Genomic DNA, 12854 nt, shown 5'->3' on the forward strand with positions numbered 1-12854 from the left:
ATGCTATAAATTTCAGAGCATTGTTCTTTCTCATACACTGAAGGCATGTCAAATTCTCTAAAAGGAAGTTTTCTTGGCAATTGCTCTTGGCTCCCACATTCTTTGACTTGAAGGAAAGAGTATGACTTTGCTCTTCACTGAAGCCTTTTGAGTTGGATTGTTAGTGATTCTAGCTGCTGTTGATGCAGTTTTAATGCATGATTTAACTTTAATATTATATGTCTTAGGTGTCTTGAGCACTCCCCACAGCACTCAGTTTGAAGTCTCCATAGAATTTGCAAGCTGCCTTTCACATTTTGTCCAGTTCCTTTGATGTACTTCTCATCTTTTGTCAGGACTATTTCATATTTCATTATCAAAAAATCAGATCCATTCCAGCTGCCAACATCTCGGTAGCACTTTGTTCATTTCCAGTATTCTTGCTTCTCTTCCTGGGCCATGTTATTAGACATAGGAAATGAAGAAAATGCAATCTTGCCCCCATCTCCCTCAGTGTCTTCAAGTCTTTGATTGGTTGGATTCCTACATGGATCAATAGAAACAGGAGGAGGTGTCTTTCACATCCCAATTGGGTGCTCCAGTCTCTTCATATGCTATCTGGATGAATGACAGATTGCTGCGAAAGATCTCTGATCAGCTCTACTGGTGGTTTCCTTGTCTTCAGGGCAGGCACAGGAATCCTCCTTTTTGCATTGAGCCTATTGAATTGTCATTCTTAATTCCTGAACCTACTATTCATCTCAGATCCATTACCAACTTCTATCATGGCAATTGGAAGTTGGTAATGTCTCAGGTTGTCTTGTCTTGTCTTGTCTTGTCTTGTCTTGTCTTGTCTTGTCTTGTCTTGTCTTGTCTTGTCTTGTCTTGTCTTGTCTTGTCTTGTCTTGTCTTGTCTTGTCTTGTCTTGTCTTGTCTTGTCTTGCCTTGCCTTGCCTTGCCTTGTCTTGTGCTGTTGTCTGATCACAGACCTTATCATTTCCCAGTTTGTAATTTTTGATGCAGAATGGTTAGGGACCTCGTACCGGTATTTCCCCAGTTTTTCTCCTGCTTTGCCTCGTCCTTGCTAAACCTAGCCTATTTTTCTAGAATATCCACCAGTTAAATCTGCTTCATAGATAAGGGAATCTAGCATGAGCAGCCAAGGCTAAAGGCTGTAAAAGCACCAGTTCAAACCTACCTGTTCTGCTGCCAGTTCAGAACTCCTCCCAAGATGTCAGCTGATTTTCATATGGTAATGCTTTTACGTGGTCTGTCAGAAGAGCAATCAAAAGTTTGTGCAGGTGACCAGGTAGGACAAAAGAGAGGTTGTTGATCTCTTGACTTGTAAAGACATTCTGTCAGGCAAGCTGAGCCTCACAGCAGTTAAGCTTTCCATGTGTAAACAGAGACTGCTTAATTACACAGGTCATGTCAATTAGTGTGACCTTAGCATTTTAAGGAAATTAATCACTTTCAGCAGAGCAAATCACCCTTCATACTTTTAAAATCCAGACTGTCTTCTACAGTGACCAAAAAAACAACAACACCTATTTCCATGGGCAATGGTTATGATTTTTTCTCCCTCCTACCCTAGCTTCCAGATCTGGTGCTTGAACATTTGTAGAAAACAAGTCTAGCCTCTTGTTGATGATGCGATTTATTTATTGTAGCTGGGCAAAGAAAGGACAAGTTGAGGATAGGATGGCCTTAGCTTAATTCTGTTGGATATTGTCAGAGCCACGATATTAAGGGCAGCCTCCTTGCCCAAGCTATGATGCCTCCTTTTATGAGACAACTCACACATTCCTATAGTTTCATCTTAGTATGTCCCTGTCCTCCATGAAGTGTTCATCTCAGCGTTGATCACCTGAATTTAGATTGCATAAAAAATATTGAGAAAACATTCTGAAATTGAGCTCTGTTATGAAAAGCAGATATGATTGTAGTGATGTAAAAAGATAACTCTACCTGTTATATATTCTTAAGGTTCAGTTCATGGGCTAGCTTCCCCACATTTGATAGACTTACCTTCTTTAGAACTTTCTCCAGGGTTGATTGTTTAGGGAAGGAGTTCCTCTGGATTTCTACTCCGCTAGTCATTGCCGACTATAGGGGGTAGTGCTCATCTCCGTTTTGAGGCCATTGAGCCAGCGCTGTCTGAAGATGCTTTTGCAGTCATATGGCCAGCATAACAAAATGGAGCACTGTTACCTTCGCAATGATGTAGTACCTATTTATCTAGTCGCATTTGCATATTTTTGAACTGCTAGGTTGGCAGGAGCTGGAGCAAGAACACGGCACATGGGTCTCGAACCTGGGTGGTCAGCTTTCCAGCTGACAAGCCCAGGGTCTTAAGCACTGTGCCACTGCAACCCCTCTTTGAGGAAGAGTGGACAGATATTCAATGTGTAATATTCAATGTTCATCCTTAATTAAGACATAGTACTTTATTTATTTATTTAAAACATTTATATAGCCACCCATTTTATACCAAACTCTGAGCAACCTCAGAATAGTTGTGATAATATAAATTATTTGAGAATATAATGGTGGCAAGATAGACAGAAAATGAAAAAAGCTGGGATTGTACAGTATTTCTTTGATACATGCAACATCATCCAAATATACTGACTAATTGTAATTGTTATTTCAATTACAATTGGAAAGAACTGCACTATTCTTTTGATTGGATAAAAAATGAATGCAAGTGAACAATTTTAACACATGTAGGAATGATAATGGAGTGAGAGAAAGTTTTATCAAAATCTGGGGTGTCAAACTCACGTCGTCACGGTGGCGTCACGTGACTATCGGGACTTTTTCTCCCTTCGCTAAAATGGGGGTAGGCGTGGCCAGCACATGACGCATCTGGCCCATGTGCTGGGAGTTTGAAAACCCTTATCTAGATTGTCAGGAAAAAATAATTTTTTTTTATCCTGCCTTTCTTCCAATTGATAATCCCCATGATATCTGCCCTCAAATCTTTAACATTGATGGAAAAAATCTTATTAAATCATTTTAGCACGTATCAATATTATTGCTGACAAATAGGACATTTCATTTTTTTATATTACATAAGCAGCTGGAATAAAAACTGATTTGAAAATATTTGAAGGACTGATATAAATAAAGTTGCAGAATTCCAATGCTAGCAATACAAGGTGGACATTGTTGCACTGCATTAGAAATTAAGTTCTGTTTTGGTAATATTATTTTGTTGTGGATTTGAATAGCGTTCATTGGTGAGTCAGTGCTGAGTCTATTCAAGAGATGCAAATGATATTTCATGAGGCTAATTTTAAAAATCGGCAATGAGGGACTATATTTTAATCATCGTGAAGCTTCTACCTAAATTTAGGTCAGGCTTTTAGTATCTTGGGACTAGAAGTTGAGTTGCAAAATAATAATAGATCCATGCTGCCAGAATCTGTCTAGAAATTATTTCAGCCTCTTTCACATAATGTTCAGAGGTGTAAACAAAAATATATATTTCCTTCCAATAAAGTGTAGATTATTGAAAATATCAGGACCATAGATTAACTTAACCTAATGGTATGTAGTCAAAACAGGGATCAATGCAACTCCTAATCTTGAAATGTTAGATTTAGAAGTCTGTGATGATTCTAACTGTGAGGAATGGTTGTAAGTCACTCTTTTGAATGATGTTGTAACTTTGAACGGTCACTTAATGAATGGTTGTAAGTAGAGCACTACCTACAGTATACGTGAAGAGCTGATCGTACTGCAGGATTTTTTTTCCCCTGTTTGCTTTTCCCAAATTAAAAACTGTGTTTTCTTCACAACATTTGGATAGGTTGGAGATTTGGCAGGCTTGTCCATACCCATGTTTACATGAATTTGTCAGCGCTTCATTAATCAATTTTTAAACAGGAATATACTTTTTTCCCCCTTCATGTGTTGGTATGCACTTTTTAAAAGGTTGCTTCTTTGCATACTTTTTACCTTGTGGTTGTGTTGTTTTTTTTTTTAAAAAAAAACCTAAAACAAAACTTGTTTCTGTTACAAGTTAATTTTACATATGCTTTGATCAAGATACAGTCCATTAATGCAGCAATTGAAATGAGTTGCCTTTTTAAAGAGAAATTTGGATCATAGTTAAGAAATTCATTCTCTCTTGAGAAGTTTTCCTAACTTTTATAGGATTTTCCAGTTTCCAGAATAAACATGTGAGTGGCCTTTAGTCATAAAACAGCCAATGCCCTTTACAAGAGTGTTCAAAACATACTAGGTTTTCCCCATCTCACAGAACATTAATGTTTAATACTGAATATACTGAATATGTTTTTCTTAAAACTATATGACCTCTAATTAATGTAATGCATGCTTGTGTGGAAACAATAGGTTTCTTTTTCTTGTTCTACAGGTGCACTATGAATAATCACTTCTGAAAGTAGACCACCAAATAACCACTAGAACTTTTTTCATACTTCCTGACGCTGGAAACAGTTTCTCTAGGGGATTCCTTTTTATAGTACTTTTTTCTCCTAATGGCTATAAAAGAACCACCCTGGTGTGGCATCATTGTAGTAAATCATATTTCTAGTCAAGGAAACTAGGTAGCAAGATTATGTTATGCAATGTATGGGTTTGACTGAGCCCCCGATGTTGCAGATGTTGTGGGTAGCAAGAATTAAATAACGGATTTCAGTGAGATTACTCTGGTTAAAAAAAAAGTTAATCAATGTTCTCCTGTGGAGAAAAATATTGCATTCTCTTTTATTGGCTCACAGCTCCCTTTACAGCATTATTTGAAACTCTGATTTAGTTCTTTTAAATGGAATAATATTAAACAGTTGGATTTGTTAGGATTTATGCTGTTGAAATACTTTAGTCTGTTACTTTTTTCTTTTCCTTTATTCCCCTCTATTTGGTTGGTTTTTAAATCTGTGTATCAGCAGCATTTTCAGGCAGCCAAAAACATCGGTATCAAAATCAGCCTTAAAATAGAATAGAACCAATGGTGGGTTGCTACGGAACAGAACCAGTGGTGGGTTGCTACAGGCGAATCGGTAGCAGCAGTGGTGAGAGGCTCCGCCCACCCACCCAGCGTCATCAAATACACTCTGCGCATGCGCAGAAGTGGAGCATGAACCGGTAGCAAGAGTAAATGAAACCCACCACTGAACAGAACAGAATGAGGCATTCCTAATAAATTTGGAGGATGTCTATGGAGGGAAACTTTGTGTTGGTTCCTGACCATTTTTCTTAAGATAACAATGTTATGTATTTTTTATTGAATAGGAGCAAAATCCTCCGTCCTTGATACTAGCATATTTGAAAAGTATTAATAAATTACCAATTTCTGGATTTGTCTCTTCCACCCTCACCCTGGAAATTTCCCCCATGTAAAAACAACAGTTGCTTGTGTCTTCTATTGCTTAAGCAAATGGATTAACCATTGTAGAAAAAGGCATAGTACTCCAGTGACTTGATGTGCCAAGGGCCTTAGCTGTCCTGTAGAGATGTCAATGATATTACATGCAATTTGATGTAATTATGTAATGATGCCATGTCATGAACAACATACGGTATTTCATTTGCGTCATTTGTACAATGACATCATGACATGAATAATATCTCAGGTTCCTTCCCACCAGTGTAGATGCCCATGGCAAACATTGTTTTACAGTATCTAAGTATCTTTAGTATCTTGTGTAGGGTTTTTGCTTTATCTATTTATTTATCTATTTATTTATAAAATTCAGTAATACTATAAACATACTGGGGATGTTTGTATTTCTCAGTTGACTTAAATGGCCAAGACTGTATAATGTAACCCAAGATAACTAATATTTTTAGTAAGCGCTATTAGTTAAACTTTTTCAGTTGAAACAGTTCAATATTCCATATATATAGTATAGCACTCAATAGCCGAAAAAGAGCAAAATTAATTTTGAATAAATGAAAGTGACTGATCATAGGAGTCCTGGTGGTGCAGTGGTTAGAATGCAGTATTGCAGGCTAACACTGTTCACAGCCAGGAATTCAATGCTGATTGACTTAGTGTTCCATCCTTCTGAGGTCACTAAAATGAGGACCCAGATTGTTGGGGGCAATATAGTGACATTTGTAAACAACTCAGAGAGTGCTGTAAAGCACTATGGACCGATATATAACTCTAAGTGCTATTCCTAGTCTATTGCTAATGCTATTGCTATCATTACAATCTTACTATCATTGCTATTGCTATCATTACAATCTCATTTCAACGAGCCACATTGGCGCAGTGGTTAGCTGATCACCAGCTTGGCAGATCACCAGTTTGGCAGATCCAATCTCACCAGGCTCAAGGTTGACTCAGCCTTCCATCCTTCCAAAGTTGGTAAACTGAGGACCCAGATTGTTGGGGGCAATATACTGACTCTTTAAACTGCTTAGAGAGGGCTGTAAAGCACTATGAAGCGGTATATAAGTCTAAGTGCTATTACTATTGCTATCTTGTATATAGGGATTTTGCATGAAATCTCTGTTAAGGCACATGCAGTTTTCTACCCAGGTATGTATTTGCCATGTAGAGAACTGTGTCTATGAATCTTGATTATAAAAACAAATTTAATTTAATTTCAAACTTTTGTGTTCTTTTTCAGTATGCTCTAACTAGTGTGCTGGTTCTATCTCGTTCAGTACTCTAACTTCTAAAACTGTTTAAATATCTAATGAAATGAGCTAATGGCATTCTGTGACAAACTATATCCAGACATAAATCATGTTAACATTCACAGGCTTGTAAACATTAATAAATTGAAGAGAGGAGGGGAGGGAGTGAGGGACAGATTAAATAAACAGAAAATTGGAACTGCTGGATTAAACAGTGTTTTAGGTCAAGAAATGACAAAACATGTTTTTGAGGAATTTACTATGGTTAATGAAATATTACTTTGAAAACTTTGCTTTGTTTTCATCCCTTTTACCCATTTTAAGCCTCATAAGGAAATTCTTGCCAGCAACCCTTTCTGTTCATGCAACTTTGAGAGGGTAACAGCTTCCTTGGAGAATTGAAGAAATGTTTGCCAATCCTTGTAAAGCATTTCACCTCTTCAGAGGCTAAAGCTTCTCAATACCAAGAACAATTAAAGCAAGAGCCTTGTGGAGCGACTGGGGAATTCAGCAAAATAAATCAGAAACCCTCTTCCTTGGCTCTGGAGGGTAGCCTCATTATAAGAGCAGATCTATTAGCCCCTTTGCCATTGTCTTTCATTTCTCAAGTGAGGTGATTCTAATTAAATTAATCTGCATGTCAATCTATCGGTGATCAATCAAAGAGGCTGAGGTCTCCCTTAGCGGCGCTGTGCTTGAGGCTGACAGGGGCTGATAATGGAGGAAGAAATAAACTGTCAAGCAAAGTTAATTAGTCAACATAATAGGTGGATTAAACAGGAGCCAGCTGATTGCAGTTTCACATGTTGAAGCATGAGGTGGGAGCTGAAACTGCAATTAACAGACAATTATTATATTTGGTTGTAAGAGGTCGCATGAATAAACATATCTCAGTGGGTTTCCATTTTTAATCCCCCTTCCTTGTTTAATTTAAGGAGAAGTGTAGGTCATTTCTTCTTATTGTTTTAGCAAAAGTTCTGGAAGGCAGGTTCATGGGAGGGAAGCTGTAATTAGCTTGGGATGCTTAATGAGTGGTAGTGGAATGGAAACATAGCCTTTAGGTTGAATGCGTAGTTAGGCAGTGGCAAAAAAGAACAACAATGATGCAGATACACAGATGCAGAATTTCCCTAAAACTTGAGAAAAAACAGGTTTTGTGAAAATGGCCCACCAAAATTTTTGTTGGTGATTTGTTTTGTTGATTCATCATCCCTGTTGGAATACGTCCTGTTGAATTTATAACTAACCAGGTACAGTATGGTGTTATTAATCTGTTTTTCCCCCTTCCCCCCCTCCATGATCAAACACAACAGTACATTAATATTAGCGTGAACAGGCATTTATTCACAATAAGGGTGGTTGCTTTATCATCTCCATCAGGGATGTCAAACTCACGTCATCACGTGACGTATCGGGACTTTTCCCCCCTTCACTAAACTGGGTATGGGCATGGCCAGCGCGTGATGCATCCGGCCCACAGGCCACAAGTTTGGCAGCCCTGATCTACATCATCTACAACACACATCTACAATGTTGTTACCTGTTTAGGGATATGAAACATCTTCAAGAAAACAAGTAAGCTCAGAGAGCACCAAGGACCCCTCATGTCAACCCTGAGCTACAAATATCCTTTATTGGAATAAATGGCTGTCCACACATGTACTGTTGTGTTTGATCATGGTAACAGATTGACTTAATGCTAAGGCTATATTTGTTTACAGAAATCAAAATCAGTATTATTATAACTGTTATTATTTTAAATTTTAAATAAATTCTGGCAGACTCCTGGAGACTTACAGCAATGCCAGTCTGAAAGAAACAAATGACACAAATAAAAATTACAGTACATGTTTATAATATCTCTAATCAGAAATCAGTGCATATAACATAAGTAGGTAGCTAAGCATCTAAACGCTGATGGTCAATAGTTATTCCCTGGAGGCCTTCCAGAAAATTTTGATCTTTGGTAAATTTGGGAAGGCTATCACCAAGGGGCAAGCCTAATTTCTTGGGGGAGGCAGTTCCAGAGCATTGGTGCCAAGATGGGACACCTACCCTTCTGGGTACAATCTTCCCCACCTCACAGAATTAGGATATCACATGGAGATTCTCCCAGAAGACCCTCAGATGGGTCAAATTTGGTAAGAGTCAGAAGTTCCGGAAATACCAAACCATGTTTGGAATTTTTTATTGAAACTAGCACTTTGAATTGTATATAGAACTCTTGCTGGTAGTTAATACAGGACCTGCAAGATAAGTGTCATACAATCATAATGACTAGGGCCGAGATAAAATATTTGGATGTGATTTAAGAATACAATCCTTCAACACTGGGAGGGAGGTAGTGCTGTAGCAAGCACTAGATTTGAGTACAATTGTTAAGTGGATGACTGTTTTTATTTTCATATTTGTGTAATCGTGTCCTAATCAATATACATATGCACAATGGCTACTTCAGGCACTTAGTGAAAGTAATCTAGGGAATCCATTGTTCAAAGGCAAGCACATCCTCTTACAACCCTAAACTTCCCATTCTCTGCAACAAACAAAATTCAAGAGTTGTTTGAATATTTAAAAATCCAGGATGATTCAAACAGCAATGAGTGAACTTGCTTGCTAACATCATAAATGTGATCTTCTTAAGGCAGCAGTCACCAACCTTCCTGGCTGGTGGAGGTGTTGGTGGCAGCAAGGGGGGGGGGGGAGGGATGGTTTCACATGTGTGCCACTTTTACAAATGCAGCTTCATGTGTTCATGCCCTTGCACTTGCCCATGACTTCCATGGCTCGGTTCCGAATTGGCTGTGGTCCAGCACTGGGCCACAGACTGGGGGTTGAGATCCCTGTCTTAAGGCATCCCCTTAGTACCCTGTTATTTAACTCCTTAAAGAAAAAAATGTTTTGCAAGGTTCTCTTAATATAAATGAGACTAAATATAATAAAGAAAAGTGATGAATGAGATGGTGATAACAAGCGTAGTAGTAATAATGCCAGTATTATCAATGCTGTCATCTAAAGGTGTCAATTGTCTACTCTACTGCTTAACTCCTTAAAGTTGACGTTTTTTATACAGCCTCTAAAAGGTCCTTTTAATATAAATAAGATTCAACTATAATAAATAATCACTGTTGGATCCTATTTTTGATCCATAGGGGGTACAGAAAACAATACATATTTTTATAAAAGTAACTTAATGGAAATCCTTTATCAACTTGCTCGAAAATTATATTTTATCAATAAAATTATGCTTTATTAATAAATGTATCAGCTGGTTGAGTTTGTGCTTTTTGTTTGTTTGTTTATTTATTACTAAATGTATATGCTGCCCATCTTACTATCTAAATTTCCACATATCTTATATTGCACAGCAAAACAATATTTCTATTTCTAGTTGTTCCCATTAGGATAATGAAGTTTGCAAAAACACTAAATTCACACTTGATCGTTTGATAAAGACAAAGTCTACTTAGATTTGAAAAGCAGTATTCATTTAAGTTCTAAAATATTCTTTACGCATACAATCTTTCTTTCTTTCTACCCTGTTCAGGAGAATTTTGGACAAATGCATACATTCCAGGCTTTAGCAGTATGATGAATTCAGTTACTCTAATCCAACTTTAGCAACCAATTTTGTTTTTGCACTTGAATCAATTCTCATTTGCAGTGACAACAGTTTATCTATTCTGACATGCATGCTGAAGGATGATGTGGAGTAATATGCAGCCAACTCTTTTAAAAAGGAGTTAATAAAGCTGCTCTTGTTAAAATTATGGTTAACAGTGTATATTCCTTTATACAGCTACAAACTGTGTAATTTGACTAAATGACATCAAAAGCCTGTGATGCCAAAGACCCACTCATCAATAGCACCTCTTGTTAGAGTCATAGAGTCTAGGCACTAGTTATTATGCGAAATAGCTGTGCAATTTTCTGCCACTCCCAGCTGTTATTTAAGATTCTGGGTTTATTAGTCTCTGTGCTTTATTTGATTTTAAATTGCATTAAAGTGTTTCCTTATATTGCTGTTCCACTTGCAGGTTGTGGTATCTACAACAGTCAATGTGGATGGCCACGTCTTGGCAGTGTCGGATAATATGTTTGTGCACAATAACTCCAAACATGGGCGGAGGGCTCGAAGGCTTGATCCTTCGGAAGGTACGCCTTCTTATCTGGAACATGGTAGGCATTTTTTGTTGGTTGCCATTTCTTCTTTCACTATGGGTCCTTGGGCTTTCTTTCTCCCTATTTTCTTCCCATGCTCAACACTGGTGCAAAATTTTGAAAATATTGCTGAAAACCAGCACCAAATTTTCAACCTATTGGAATCCATCTTATACATAGAAGTAGGGCTCAATCTTATATATGGTAGAGTTCTTACAATCACACAATTAATTATTTTTTGTAAATCTGAAGTAGCCAAGATCACTTTCTGTCAAAAGAGTGTTTCTCAACCTTGGCAACTTGAAAATGTGTGGACTTCATCTCCCAAAGTTCCCCAGTCAACATACTGGCTGGGGAATTTTGGGAGTTGAAGTCCACACACCTTCAAATTGCCAAGGTTTAGAAACAGTGCTATAGAGAATTCTTTTATGGACATTATGTTTTAAATTCACAAATACTGCTTTTTGTTATGTACATAATGTTCCTAAATATTGCTAGTTCTATGAAGTATAAGAAAGTGAGTCTCTGCAAATGTGTATATACATTGGATCAATGACTGTAAAATAGTCACGCTACATTACCTCTTTTTTTAATTCCAAGAAGCAGTAATGTTAACACGTATTTTGGATCTTATAGTGCATATCTGGAGTAGGAAAGTGAATCTGTGCCCTTTAGAAGCTGTAAGAACAGGAGTCCCATTCAACCTAGCCTGTATGGGGAGGAATGCTTGGTGTTGGAGTTCATCGTTTAGATGGCCACATGTTCCTTCTCTATGGCTTACAGGATGATTTGAAATAATACGATCCTCACTCCTACACCATAACCCAATTTCAAGAATAACTTGGTGGCTGAGTCAGCAACTGAGTTTAGGGTCCAATGAGCTATCTTGCAATGACAACATGTTTACATGAATGAAATTAATATGAATCTTTAAATATTTTCTTGCAATTGTTTTTCTGCACATTTTTTAAGACTTAGAAATGCAGTCTTACAAAGTATTCATGGATAAATCATTTTCACTATTTTAACATGGAGAAATCCTATTTATTTATTTATTTTGTTAAAATGTTTGGTTTTCATCTTTCTCCTTTAAAAAGAAACTCTGAATTGGTAAACATATAAAACAAACACAGTGTTAAAATAGTGACTAACAACTGAAACTATGCAACAACAGTACATTACTGGCACACATCTTTCTCAAAGTCTCCCTGGAAAATGAAAGCAAGAAGAATCTGAATATAACCTTTAAAAGAAGCAAAGAGGATGCTGAATGTATCTTACTAGAAGCTTGCACACTCTACTTTCAAAACTGTCAGTGAAAGCGGCAGTTCTGAAATCAATCAGCAGACTGGGAGCCTTTGTGGAAACACTGTTTATCAAAGCAGAATTTTACTAGTGGTGAAAAGCTTTGTTGGGGTAGATGTATAATGACTACTACTTCCTTCTCCTCTTCCTCTATGGGCCAAATAAATCATAAATTGAGAGTAGAGGATGGTTCCTTGTAAGGGGAAGGCTAAGTAAATATAGAGTGCATTGTCACTGGTGAGTAGAATGGAAGCAAACAGTAGGTAGACCCAGAGCCAAATGTGGATAGGGCACTTATTTACTCACCCTCCTTTCCCCTGTCACTTTCTTTAACACTTTGTTTCTCTGTAACTGGCCAGGACAGGTTTCTCTTGCCAGAAGTATGAAGTGATTGCTTACAGAGGGCTTTTGAAATTAGGCCAAAGACTGCATGAAATTAAACTGAGGTACTGGTTGCCCACCCATGATTTAGATAATACAAAGGCATCTTGTTCCCTCAGCATCTCCTCCACCTTCCCAGTAAGAAGGAAAAGCTGTACCGGTCCTGGAGCAGGCCTAATGCTAGTTTCTCTCACTGATGAAAAAAAATATATGAATAGATAAATTAAAAATTAAACAGATGTGAAAAAAGAGGAATAGACTTATGCTGTAGCTGGCCAGTCTGGCAGAGTTTAAAAAGTGATGTTTTTACCACTACGGATGGCCTTCCTCATCCATCCTCAAAGAATTGCTGGGTATGAATTTTACCTTGTGCATTAGGTCCATATTGCTTTTATTGTAAAACTAAAGAC

At 37.5% G+C, this 12854-nt stretch overlaps 1 protein-coding gene across 14 annotated transcripts in view; it reads left to right on the forward strand.

Moving 5' to 3' along the window:
• Positions 1-12854, forward strand: part of EBF1 (EBF transcription factor 1) — a 364337-nt gene that overhangs the window by 254191 nt on the left and 97292 nt on the right. For 8 of the 14 annotated variants that reach the window (XM_070933822.1, XM_070933827.1, XM_070933830.1 and 5 more), the window contains exon 8: positions 10635-10776. In XM_070933822.1, coding sequence (XP_070789923.1) covers positions 10635-10776 — 142 coding nt within the window. The remainder of the gene's footprint in view (positions 1-10634; positions 10777-12854) is intronic. The other 6 variants (XM_070933825.1, XM_070933832.1, XM_070933826.1 and 3 more) reach the window with 1 other exon arrangement.

Source organism: Pituophis catenifer, unplaced genomic scaffold (assembly GCF_029215685.1).
Source record: "Pituophis catenifer annectens isolate HBS135680 unplaced genomic scaffold, rPitCat1.0.hap2 SCAF_2, whole genome shotgun sequence".
NCBI lineage: Eukaryota > Metazoa > Chordata > Lepidosauria > Squamata > Colubridae > Pituophis > Pituophis catenifer.